General features: G+C 39.2%; 1 protein-coding gene across 3 annotated transcripts in view; it reads right to left on the minus strand.

Moving 5' to 3' along the window:
- The window catches only part of LANCL1 (LanC like glutathione S-transferase 1), a 44106-nt gene that overhangs the window by 4742 nt on the left and 26298 nt on the right, over positions 1-13066 (minus strand). For all 3 annotated transcript variants that reach the window (XM_059053765.2, XM_059053766.2, XM_067026809.1), the window contains exons 5-8: positions 5550-5685; positions 4855-5001; positions 2423-2605; positions 140-316 (exon numbers count right to left, since the gene is read on the minus strand). In XM_059053765.2, the coding sequence (XP_058909748.1) occupies positions 140-316; positions 2423-2605; positions 4855-5001; positions 5550-5685 (643 nt within the window). The remainder of the gene's footprint in view (positions 1-139; positions 317-2422; positions 2606-4854; positions 5002-5549; positions 5686-13066) is intronic.

The following is a 13066-nucleotide window of genomic DNA, read 5'->3' on the forward strand; positions in this document are numbered from 1 at the left end:
TTGAAGTTTTTTTCTTAAACTGTGTTTGTTCTATAGACTTATGGTTTAAAAAAATAAATGAATTAAATCAGATTAACTCGAGACACTTCTACAGCCTCCTGGGCAAAGGTGCGTTCTGTTCGGCGGTTCTGACTCCTACCTTACAGGCCCTGTACAGGTACTTTGCGTCCTGTGTGAGGTTGTACAGCGACAGGAAGGCGTAGGCATTCCCGGCAGCGCCGTGGCACAGCCCGTACCCCTTCTTCAGCAAGCCATACCGCCAGATCACATCAGCACACTGATAGGCATCATTGAGATACCGTTCCTCTTTGAACACCTGCAGAGTCAAGGGACATAGTTTTATTACAAGAGATAGAAAAGAAACCTCCACTGACCTTCCTTCCTGATAGGAGAGAAAGGGAGACAGGATAAGGGAGGGGACAGGGAGGTACCTTGGCAAGAAAGGGTAGGAATTCAGAGACAGACAGATGTGTTACATCGGTGGGGACAAATTACAAGAATTCACTAGCTTTTTTTTTGTTTTTAAATACATAACTGGGCATGACCTTGTCTGCATGGTGTAAGTTTTATATGTATGTATGTCTGCGTATGCGGGTGTTATTGGTGAAGTAGCCTTATTTACTTGCAACTTGCTGTTATCAGTCAATTTCCAAAGAATAAACACTGTCTTTTCTGTAACAATGATACCCTTCACTACTGGAAAGTTTCTTTACACACTGGAGAAGAAACTGTTTATCAGATTGATTACAAAAACTGATTTGATGATAAAACACTATACTTTTCAGAAAAATAGAGATACATCTTTACACTCTATTGTGGCCTCCTATATCTTGATCAAAGGTTTAAAAAATATTATTATTATTACTTTTATTATTATTTTTGGCCACACTGCATGGCTTGTGGGATCTTAGTTCCCTGACCAGGGATGGAACCTGTGCCCCCTAGAGTGGAAGCATGGAGTCCCAACCACTGGACCGCCTGGGAATTCCCGACATTTTTAATATCTCATTGCACTAGAGAAGTAGAATAGGACAGTTTTTAAAGTTTGTGCATTATATTTAACTTCCTGAAGGCAAGACTTGATATACTAAATGCTTATTTAGACCATGAGATGACAGTTCCTATTAAGAGTCTATAGATTTGTAATTTGTAGAACAGGCACCAATGAACATAGATATCTTGGTTTACTTCCATTTTTTTCCCCTCAAAGAAAAACCTTTTCTTCTTTGATTATGGCTCTGTCATATGCTTTTTAGAAGTGATATTTGAATTTTTAAAATTATGGTAAAATAAATATATAAAAGTTACCATCTTAATCATTTAAAGTGGACCATTCAGTGGCATTAATTACATTCCCAATGTTGTATAACCATCACCATTATCTATTTCCAAACCTTTTTCAACATTCCAAACAGAAACTTCATTCCCATTAAGCAATAATTCTTACCCTCCCAGCCCCTAGTAACTTTTATTCTACTCTCTATGAATTTGCCTATTCTAGATACCTCATATTAACCATCGCATCACATAAGTGGAATCCTACAGTATTTGTCCTTTTGTATCTGGCTTACTTCGCTTGGCATAGTGTTTACAAGGTTCATGCATGTTATAGTATGGATCAGAAGTTAATTCTTTTTTATGGCTAAATAATATTCCATTGTATATATATACACCATATTTTGTCCATCCATTCATCTGTTGATGGACACTTAGATTGTTTCTACTTTTTGGCTACTGTGAATAATGCTGCTATGGAACACTGGTGTACAAGTATCTGTTTGAAACCTTGTTTTTACTTCTTTTGGGTATATATACCTAGGAGTGGAATTGCTGGATCATACGTTAATTGTGTTTCATTTGTTGAGGAACCGCCAAACTGCTTTCTATAGTAGCTTTACCATTTTACATTCCCACCAGCAATGCCCAAGGAGATTCTTTCTATTTTTTGTTTGTTTGTTTGTTTTGCGGTAGGCGGGCCTCTCCTGTTGCAGAGCGCAGGCTCAGCGGCCATGGCTCACAGGCCTAGCCGCTCCGTGGCATGTGGGATCCTCCCGGACCGGGGCACGAACCCGTGTCCCCTGCATCAGCAGGTGGACTCTCAACCACTGCGCCACCAGGGAAGCCCGATTCTTTCCATTTTTAATTGAGCTCCTGGGATATTTATCTTGGCTCTGCCACTGATGCTCATCTTGGCTACTCTACCTGTCCGTGAAGCAGTCCTCTGTTCTATGAAAAAATGTGTGCTATGGTACAGATGGATACTGTGAAAATGAATTATAATCCATACAGCAAAGTGATTTTAGGTCCAACAAATGGTGTGTCTATATATTGTTCAAGAATTATACAGAAAACTAATTTTAAATTATAGAATTTTATATTATGTTTTCCAATTTATTTCTAAAAATGAGAAAATTCACAGTACCTTATAGGCCTGAATGAGCATGTAGATTACCCCAGGAGAACCGTGGCACCAATGGACTAGCAGATCCCGAGTATCGTCCACACAAGGAGGGTAATTGCCGGAAGGGAATTTCAGCTGGCAGACATAGTCTACACTGGGCTTGACCAAACTATGTAACTTCCCATGGCTCACTTGAAGGTTGGGCTAAAAACAAGAAAGGGAATTATCAGTTCTTCGGAAACAAACAGACCTTCCTAAGGCTTAGGGATGAGTTTTAAGTAAGAATGAAAACATGACCAAAACGAACTGAAAGTCATTAAGAGGTTCTGGATTCCATCCAATTTTTTCACTTACTGGTCCAAACTAAAATTAGGCTATCAGTTAATACCTGGAGCCTTATGTATGTATTATTTTTCGATAGTTATTGTTATCTATATACATATAAATAATTTTCCAAAGCCAATGCTTAAGAATATGAGTGTATGAGAAGTTTTCTAAGGTTTTAATACCTTAAATACACTGTAAAGACCACAACGAGATGCATTAGACAAACCAGGCACAACTTGCATTTAGAGAAGTGATAGGTGATATTTCCAATAGGAGAGGATGCTAACAAGTTGGGAGACCTGGGATCTAGATCCCGAATTGGTGTGACTCTAGATTAAGCCTTTCTGCAAAAGGTTTGGGACTGATACTTATGAAGGATTATTTTGATACAACAATGTATGGATCTATAGGACTCACTGCCATATGGCATATGAGCCTTCATTTTTGATACAATTTTTAGTTTCTCCTTTTGGTCCTGGTCTTAATTCAGTGCACCTCACACTTCTTTAAACAACAAATTCAGTCTTGTCTGTGCCAGGCAGAGGCGGCAGGGAACGAGGAGATACCGACCATAAGGCGCTCACAGATACTGAACACGCAACGAAGTTCTTTAGGGCACATTTAGATTTCACTTTACCCAAAGAATATTGTTCAAGCTCAGTTTAAAATGCTAGAGTTGAATGACTGGATTCTACTCAAACTTGCAGGAGTTATCCAAAATGGCCTAAAAATAATGTTTTATGTTGATACATAGGCACCTACCAGAATGCACTTCTAGGATTAAAAATTAAATCATTTCAAATAGATAATTATGTGCAAATGGAAAATTCAATACTTGGGTCGCCAGGCTTCTTACTACAACCAACATTTGGAGGCAGAGGGTAAGACACCCTCTGATGATCTGCTTCAAAGAAAGGTCATGAGGCCATCCAGTCATTAACATGTATGATTCTAATTCACCTTGAAACTTCAAGGTTTTTCTTCTTTCCTGAAAACTTTCAAGAATCTATATTTACTTCTGGAAATAGAGAGCCAACGAGGGAGTGTGCCAGAAAAGTAAAGGAATTTAGGTCTGAATTGTCAAAACCCCTAATTATAAAACTCTGAATTGAGAAGTGCAGAATAAATACAAGAGTTGGTCTCCTACTGCCACTAACATTCAAAGCGTGACTCTGCATTGAAAAGCAATAATAACCTTGTGTTTTTCAGCTCTGTTGTCCTTGTTTAGTTATAGGGAGAGGATAGGTCTCATGTTGATTTTGCATTATTATAGCCAGCTACTCAACCAGCTGTTGGTATTTATATCCAACCACTCTTGTAGAACATATCGATGAAACACTTTTCTTTATGCCACACTGTACTTTGGGAAGTTGAGGGGGATACCTACCTTTACCATCATTAAAAATTCAGTATTCTTTTACCATGAATTCTTATTCTTACACAAAGTGCCGATTTCTCCTTAAGGAGAGTTACACAAGCCCCTGGAAATGAGGCTCTGATGAGAAGCCCTCTTCTGACCTCCCTTTCCAGGTTATGCTTGATGCAGTAAACTCTATTTTCCCTTAGTCTATTTGGCTTTGGCTGATGTCCCCCAATAGTTTTAGATCCGAAGAACCATTGAGCATGGCCTATTCAGCTATTTTTCAGGTAAGTTACACAAAATCCACTGAAAAGGCTCCTTAGTTTTGCTCTCTAACTGAGCTTTAGGCAGCATATTCTTCTCTGTTTTCTACTGATTTTGTTCTTACTCTGGAAATTTGTTTCAATGGGTTGTGCCTTATAGTGTGGAATAATACTAATTGAAGGCATCTGCTGAAAGAGCAGGGCAGAGCAGGAGGCACTTCATCTAAAAGAACAGGTCAGAACACTTCAGTCTGCACAAGCGGCATGAGGTGGGCAAGTGTGCTCACCCACAAATCAGCCATCTTCAAGCGCACTGGCTTTTATGTTTGCACACTTTAAATGCTCTTTCACAAGCACTGTCCCTGTTTACCTAGGCCAGCTGATTACCAGGAGAGGGATGCAGTGGTTGGCAGAATGAAAAACTAGAGCTGGAGCACCCGTCTTCTCACCCTAGATAGTACAGTCAGAAATCACATTCTAGCTCCATCATCCTCCCCTCTTACCTGCATCAGGTAGTAATAAATTCCTGCCAGGCCGTGAGCGGCCCCCACGTAATATTCTTGGTACCATTCATACAACAGTGGAGTCTTTCCTGTGAAGTTTCTCTTTCTGGCTAGGTCTTCTCCAGAGGTTAAGACTGTTTCACAAATCTGCAGGGAGAAATCGACCGAAATAAGGAAAGAATTAGAGTGGCGCCAAGGAACTTTTTGCTAAGAGGTACTGGAGAACATGGCAAATTCGACACCACCTGATGGCCATGGACGGGCACAGTTTGATTCTGTACTCAGAGAAGCACATGGGATTATTCTGCCTAAAAGAGGGAGAGTTTGGAAGATTTTGAACTCTTTCTACTACAGCTCACAAGAATTCACCTGTCAAAGGAAAGCAAAACTCCTTCAGAAACGAGAGGAACACCTGCACCTTGGAGGTGAAATCTGGCCCTTATTTTCCTCTGAATGGCCTTTAAACTCTCAAATGGAGCAGCTGGACCTCTTAGTCCAAGTCACTCTCTGTGCAGTTTCCAACAGCACTGCAAGTGAAGCTGCTGGTTCTCTGATCATGCCTGACCTACAGAGCTTAAGACACGCCTTACCTCCCAGCTACCTGGGATGTGCCAACTAGGGAAACAAAACCAGTAGTTTAGGCAGAGAGTAGGTGGGATCCTAAAGGGGCTCCAAAAAGCACAAAAACGTGGTACCTGCTGAATATGGCTTTGAGGAATCTTTTCCACTCCAAAGTTCTTATTCACAAAGAGAAGAGCACAGATGTAGCCCATTCGTCCATAGAGCATTTCATTTGGAGCATGGAGATCAATCTTATTTAGGTGAATTAGCCTGGGAATAAAAATGCATGCTTAAGATAATGTAAAAGGGACCAGGTAGAGATATGTACTTAAAAATGATATGTTTAAAACACACACACACACACAAATATATATATATATATATATATATAGTTATATATGGACACATATATGGAATTATTATATTATCTTAAATATATAATAATAAAATATATAAAATATAAATATTTAAATATACTTACATATTATAACCTATATATTGTTATACTTTAAACATTAAGAGGGCTGGGCTAGACCACAAAGGGTAATCAGGGTTCAAAGATTAACCATCAACTACATTTCTTTTCTTCAGCTCACAGTAGAGCTGACAAATAAGAAGTCCAAAGAATGCAGGACTACATCAGTATGGCTTGGGCCACCTGCAGCCTCCCTAGCCCCGCATGGCGGCATGCTCTGAGACCAGCAGTTGGGGTCAGAGAAGCCAAGAACTACTGGCTACTATAACATTCAGTCTGAGGAAGGGACTAAGTCAACACTCAAAGGGCCTATTTCCATAAGATGAAATGCCTGCTGCACCCCAGTTATCTCCTTGCTTGATTTATTTCTTCAGTGTGTCATCTGGCCTAGATGAAGTGTTTGTATAGCAGCCTGATTTACCACCAACGGTAGCACATACAAACAGCACAGAGGGATCAGTCAGTCTCCCAGCTCCTAGTCCTCCTTTTTGGAAATAACCGTGATTACCAATATCTTGTATACTCCTAGAACTATTTTATGCACATATAAGAATACATATACTTATTTATAAACCCATTTCCCCAAGTGTTTTGTGGCTTTGTGATTTAACAATACATCTTGACAACCGTTCCTTATCGTCACATACAGAGTGATCTCATTCTTTATCACAGTCTGTACAGTATTCCACTGAATTGAATGTACTTTTTTTTTTTTTTTTTTTTTTGGTGGTACGTGGGCCTCTCACTGTTGTGGCCTCTCCCGTTGCGGAGCACAGGCTCCGGACGCGCAGGCTCAGCGGCCATGGCTCACGGGCCCAGCCGCTCCGCGGCATGTGGGATCTTCCCGGACCGGGGCACGAACCCGTGTCCCCTGCATCCGCAGGCGGATTCTCAACCACTGCGCCACCAGGGAAGCCCGAATGTATTATACTTTATTAGCTCCCTATTGATAGACTCAGTTCAGCTTCTCAAAAAATAATGTTGTTTTTGGTTCTGGTTCCAGGTAAGGTGGAGTAAGCATATGCCAACCTGCCTCTCCCAGTCAGTATATGTAGCTCCAAAACCTAGAGAGAATGTGTGAAGCTGCTACTGAGAACCCTGAAAACTAAACAGTAGCCAGCAGAGTGGGGATAACCAGAATCTGAAGTGCTGCCAAATCACTGGTGCGTTCACCGCACTTTCCCCTCTGGTATTTCCCTGGCCTGAACTCAGTGCCGCCTGAAACCTGGAAGTGGGCATCAAAGTGCCGACAGAGACAGTCCCGGAAAGAGCCCTTTAGTTTTATCTCAAGAAAGACCAGGAAGGGGAACCCTTAATATCAGAGAGAGTGGGTAAAACACCTCATTTTTCTTTATTTTCATTTTTCTGTTCTTTCACTCCCTAGGCCCCAAGCAGTCTCATGGTGGCCAAGGCAACAGGAGCCCACAGGAGCCACAACTATGAGGGAGGGACCTGTCCTCATTGACTGGAGGGGCTGTGGTCCCAGGGGTGAGGGGGTGAGGGGCGGCCCATTGCCTCACTTCTCCTTCTAGCCTCCCCATCACTTGGCCCCCAAGATGCAGGCACATTTGTGGGAAGTATGTGCCAGAGTAGGATAACCAAAGCCTCAGATTTCTTTCCAGAGAACCAAAAAGGGAAGTCCCAGGGAACCAGAAAGTAGGTGGAGCTCACAGAGGGATAAGAGCTCAGGGACGCAACTGTACTTGTAGTGTGAACTCTGAGAATGAACCTTTTTTTTGGGGGGGGCGGTGGGGGGGCAGGAAATAGGTAGGGAAAATGTCCTTGCTATTCTACAATTTCCATCACATTTTCATCACATATATTTTTCATGAAATTTTGAAAGCACATCTCAGTTATCCTTAAATTATTCTATAAATTCAATGTGAGATGATTTAAATTATTAAAACAATTTAATTTTTTGTGAAACTGGACAAAATGATATTGGTATACTAAAAAAGTATGGGGTGGGTAGAGAGAGTCAGGGAATTTCTGGAAAAGACTAGTAATGAGAGGACATTAGCCTTACCAAAAAAATGACCTTGTCACCGGGTACCTTATGACACTAAACATGAAATTTAATCTCTATACTTTAAATTTCTCATCTATAAAATGAATGATCCCTTCTGATTTAAAAATTTATTTTTAAAGTAGTTATGTATAAACAATGCCTGTGTATGTATATTATTTAACTTTATATACTAAGAATGGTTAATAAGCATTTGAAGTATCAAAAATCATATCCCTGGAGTGATTGGTTATATTTGAAGTATTCTAGTAAGGAATCAACATTCAGAGAGACTTGGCACTTCAAATAACTTTATCAAAATTTACACCAGAGGATTTGATTATAAGTGTAGTAAGGAATATTAGAAGATGGATTTCATTGGTGGAATGAGTGGTGAAGATGGGTAGGACATTTGGGAGATGGTACGGGCTCCAGCACCGTTTGATGAGTAAAATCTAAGAAGGGTCAAAGGATGATGTGGCTTTCTCTGAGCCACAAGAACAGGGCAGAGGACTAATCGTGTGTGTGTGTGTGTGTGTGTGTGTGTTCTTCCTAATAAATGTTTGTACATTTGGTAGAGTTTGGTTAACTGCTTGTGCCTTCATTTACACAGTGGTAAGGTGATAGCTGAGAGGGTATATAGCCCCTACCTCTAATCTCTGGAGGCAACCAATATCTACAAACAAGAAAACAAAAACCTAACAGTTGCTACCACCAGGCTATTATTATACATCAGTAGGTAGAGTCCTAACTCTGAAAGGAAGGTACTTGTGAAAGAGAAAACAATCCTCCTCTCCCAACCCCTCCCTCCCCACTTCCACAAGCCTGTGGTGGGAGGGGAACACTTAGGATTAACAATGAAGAAGACATGTTTAAATAAGCAGAATGAGATGATTTTAGTGAGTAAACAGGGCTGACAGTTATGAAACAATGACTGAGAAAAAGTTATGAAAGCATCCTTAAGGGAACTTACCCCCCAACAGGAAAGAGGGGTTTGAAAAAGCTTGGCTGGTTGCAGTTACTGACAAAGTTAAATTTGTCCATATTATACCTCAACAAACAGAGGCATCTCAGTCAAACTGGTAAACATGCACATGCTGGCTCATGCATTTTTCTCTATTACAAACACAGGCATTTAACTCACAGTGGAACAGTGGTTATGTTAGGAATAGGGACACAGTTGGTCAGAGGTTGCCTTCAATTTTCTTGTAATACCTTCATTGACTTCCCCCCCCCCCAATGCCAACAGTTATCTGGGTGGTTATGGACCATTTTTTTCTACTTCAATACCACACACACACACACAATACCCCTAATATTTTTAAATAACTTAAAAACATTTATTAAGAAAAATTCTATTTTTTTCTCACACCAGAACTGGCAGCTCAGTAATGTTGAGAACTTAAGAAAATAAAATCTGTTACTAGATACAAACTCAACTGTTGTAGTAAACAGAATGAACATCTCAGTTTTCATGAGAATTTATTATCAAGTTTTAATATAAATGTATCAAACTATATAGAATTTAGAGATAGCAAAGCACTCTTGATTTTTGTAAAGGGTATTGAAAGAACTATTCAAAGAGGGAAATGACTCAATTTTTTAAACAAACGCTGCTCTACGGGAGTTACTAAAAACAATTATTGCATATTGCATTAACTCCAGTGATGTTCTCACCTAAATAAAATGTGTTTGAACCACTGAATTAGAAAACACCATTCCTTTATTTTCCTTTATTTGCCAATGCTATGACCTGCATTACCACTAGGTGGCGATATATAATTAGCATACCAATTATTTTGCAACAACACATTTGCATCTAGGAAGTTGGTAGCAAGTACCTTTCAAATACTCAAAAATAAAGTATTGTTCAGTGCATCTCATTATAATAATACTTAAGAAGGAAGTATTCCATTTTTTCTGGATTTAAATTCAATTCATTAAAACTCATTAGTTGCATGTATCTAACCCAGTGTTCATAGTGCACTATTTACAATAGCCAAGACATGGAAGCAACCAAGCAACCTAAGATTCCAGTGACAGATGAATGGATAAAGAAGATGTGGTATATATATATATACACAACGGAATACTACTCAGCCATAAAAAAGAATGAAGTAATGCCATTTGCAGCAACATGGCTGGACCTAGAGATTATTATAATAAATGAAGTAAGTCAGGCAGAGAAGGACAAATATCATATGATATCACTTATATATGGAATTTTTAAAAATTATAAAATGAACTTATTTACAAAACAGAAACAGTCTCACAGACAGAGAAAACAAACTTACAGTTACCAAAGGGGAAAGGGTGGGGGGAGGGAAAAATTAGGAGTTTGGGATTAAAATATACACCCTACTATGTATAAAATAGATAACCAACAAGGACCTACTGTGTAGCACAGGGAACTGTACTCAATATCTTATAATAACCTATAATAGAAAAGATTCTAAAAAAGAATATATATATAATATATATATAACTGAATCACTTTATTGTACACCTGAAACACAATATTTTAAATCAACCGTATTTAAATAAAAGTTAAAAACAAAGTCAGAAAGAGAAAGACAAAGGAAAAAAACTGTTGGTACGTTCCCTAAAAAAATTAAAAATAAAACTTATTAGTTGGATCTGACAATTACTAAAAGCAGGACTTTAAATCCATGTTTTACATGCTATATTCTTAAGATAAAATGAAGAAATGACAGCATTTATCAATCAGTGGTTATTTTATGTGTTTTCAGAAACTCTCAAACCCATATCATTTTAGCTCCATTTATTTGTTTTGCTATGTTGATATTAATAGCAACTGATCTTTAGAAGAGGCAAGTCACTGAAGGAAGAAAAAAGACCTATAAAGACAGGATAATTCTGTTCCACTCCTAGCAATAGTTCCCCAGGGTGTTACTGGGAGAGTTTTTGCCTTTTGTCATCAAAAGTTTGTAACTTTTTTTTTTTTTTTTTTTTTTTGTGGTATGCGGGCCTCTCACTGTTGTGGCCTCTCCCGTTGCGGGGCACAGGCTCCGGATGAGCAGGCTCAGCGGCCATGGCTCACGGGCCCAGCCGCTCCGCGGCATGTGGGATCTTCCCGGACCGGGGCACGAACCCGTATCCCCTGCATCGGCAGGCGGATTCTCAACCACTGCGCCACCAGGGAAGCCCAAAAGTTTGTAACTTTTTAAAAAGAAGTCCTTTTCTTACTTATCACACTACAAAAGAGACAGGGTATAACATTTTCTGACCAGAAAGCCAAACTTCTTCATCACTCTAAGTGCTGGCCCCAAAGCACACTATAAGCTATAGTCACTTAACTGGGCACAAAACAGGCAATGCTCTTTATTTGTGTAGTGACACCAACTATCTCTGTATAGAAGGAAGGGAGAAAACAGACACATAGGAGTATACACAGAGTATACACAGAGTATAGTAGGAAGAACTAGTGCTATTTATTATCTTCCCCAACACTTGCTTCAGACAACTGCAGGACAATTTGAACATGAACGCACACACGTGCACACACACTCCTTCTGGGGAGTCACAGACCCCTCCAAGAAAAGTGTAAATGTTCTCTCCATGTTGAATACAGTTTGGGGGTTTTCTATATACCTCTGGAAGCCCTAAGATTCTCAAAATTCCAAAGCAAAGAACCAACCCCTACCTTAGGGAAACTGATTTCTTTGGATTTCAGTTTGTCTAAGGATTAGACTTTCATTAATCCCAAAGGTCCTTTTGGTTTCTAAAACTCAAGATTATGATTCTGAAAGACCACTATATTAAGCAAATACAGGAATGGTAAGCTGAAATCCTATGCTGGCAGTAGAGCACAACACAGACACCACATGGAGAATAAGGGCTGTGTGATGTGAGGAAAAAGGTGAGGTAAAAAGTAAAACAAGTAAGTAGGTTTATTAAATAATTGATGACATCAAGTAATTTTGGATTTCCTGAAGTTGAACTGAAAAGACTTAGAAATTTTTCCCTTAAAAGGGAGGAGATGTGAAAGTAATTTACAAATAATTCTTTTTTTCTTTCTGGTCTGACATGAACTCTAGAAATCTAAAAAATTAAATCTGCATCCACAAACAGGCTAGTTCCTATCATAGATCCACATTTTATATTTTTAACCTTAGCAAGTCTATAAATAAAATACTGTTGAAATGTAATTTAAAAATGATATAAATAATAAAAACACCTTCAGAACCAAGGTATCAAAAAAAAAAAGAAATTTTAGTTTACTCTCTTAAGAGTGTTTTATAATAAACCAGTATTAATATATGGTATTATTCCCCAAAGAGTGTTAGAACAACAGGCCTGAAGATGTCCTTAGGAAAAAGGGCTGCCTGCATGACAAGCATGGCAAATTCTGTTCCCTAGAGTCACCTGGGTTTCCCCCAAGTATAAAAGCTACTGGAGACTCTGAGCAGTCAGTTAAGGCATGTATTTAACTTTGTTTCATTAGTGTTTCCCCACTGTGTCTGAATGCACAACTCCTGTTTTCATTGAATACCTATTAACATTCTTCACATACCAAATTAGTACTATTTGGCTGTACATATTTTGAGAGAGGCTGACACTATATATAGACTATAAAAGCCACTACAATTTATTTTTATGAAAGTTAAGAGTGATTCATTGAATGAGACTTGCTTGTGAACCTCTAAAGCAGAAGGATCCTCAACAAATGAAATCAGAAATGATAATGCTATTCTAACAGTAATTTATAAGAATGAATAGTGGAAATCAGAAACCATGGTCAACTCAGAGATAATCACTAATTTAAATGTTGCCAGACCCACTTAAAAAATGGGCTGAACATTAACAGATGCTTCACCAAAGAAGATATACAAATGGCAAATAAGTATATGAAAAGATGCCCCAAGACATATGTCATCAGAGAAATGCAAATTAAGCTAACAATGAGATACGAGTACACATCTATTAAAATGGCCAAAATCTGGAACACTGACAACACCAAATGCTGACAAAGAGGTGGAGCACAGGAACTCTCAGTCACTGCTCGTGGGAATGGAAAATAGTACAGTCGGGCTTCCCTGGTGGCGCAGTGGTTGAGAATCCGCCTGCCGATGCAGGAGACACGGGTTCGTGCCCTGGTCCGGGAAGATCCCACATGCCGCGGAGCAACTAAGCCCATGAGCCATGGCCGC

This window comes from Kogia breviceps, chromosome 2, assembly GCF_026419965.1.
Source record: "Kogia breviceps isolate mKogBre1 chromosome 2, mKogBre1 haplotype 1, whole genome shotgun sequence".
In the NCBI taxonomy this organism is placed as follows: domain Eukaryota; kingdom Metazoa; phylum Chordata; class Mammalia; order Artiodactyla; family Physeteridae; genus Kogia; species Kogia breviceps.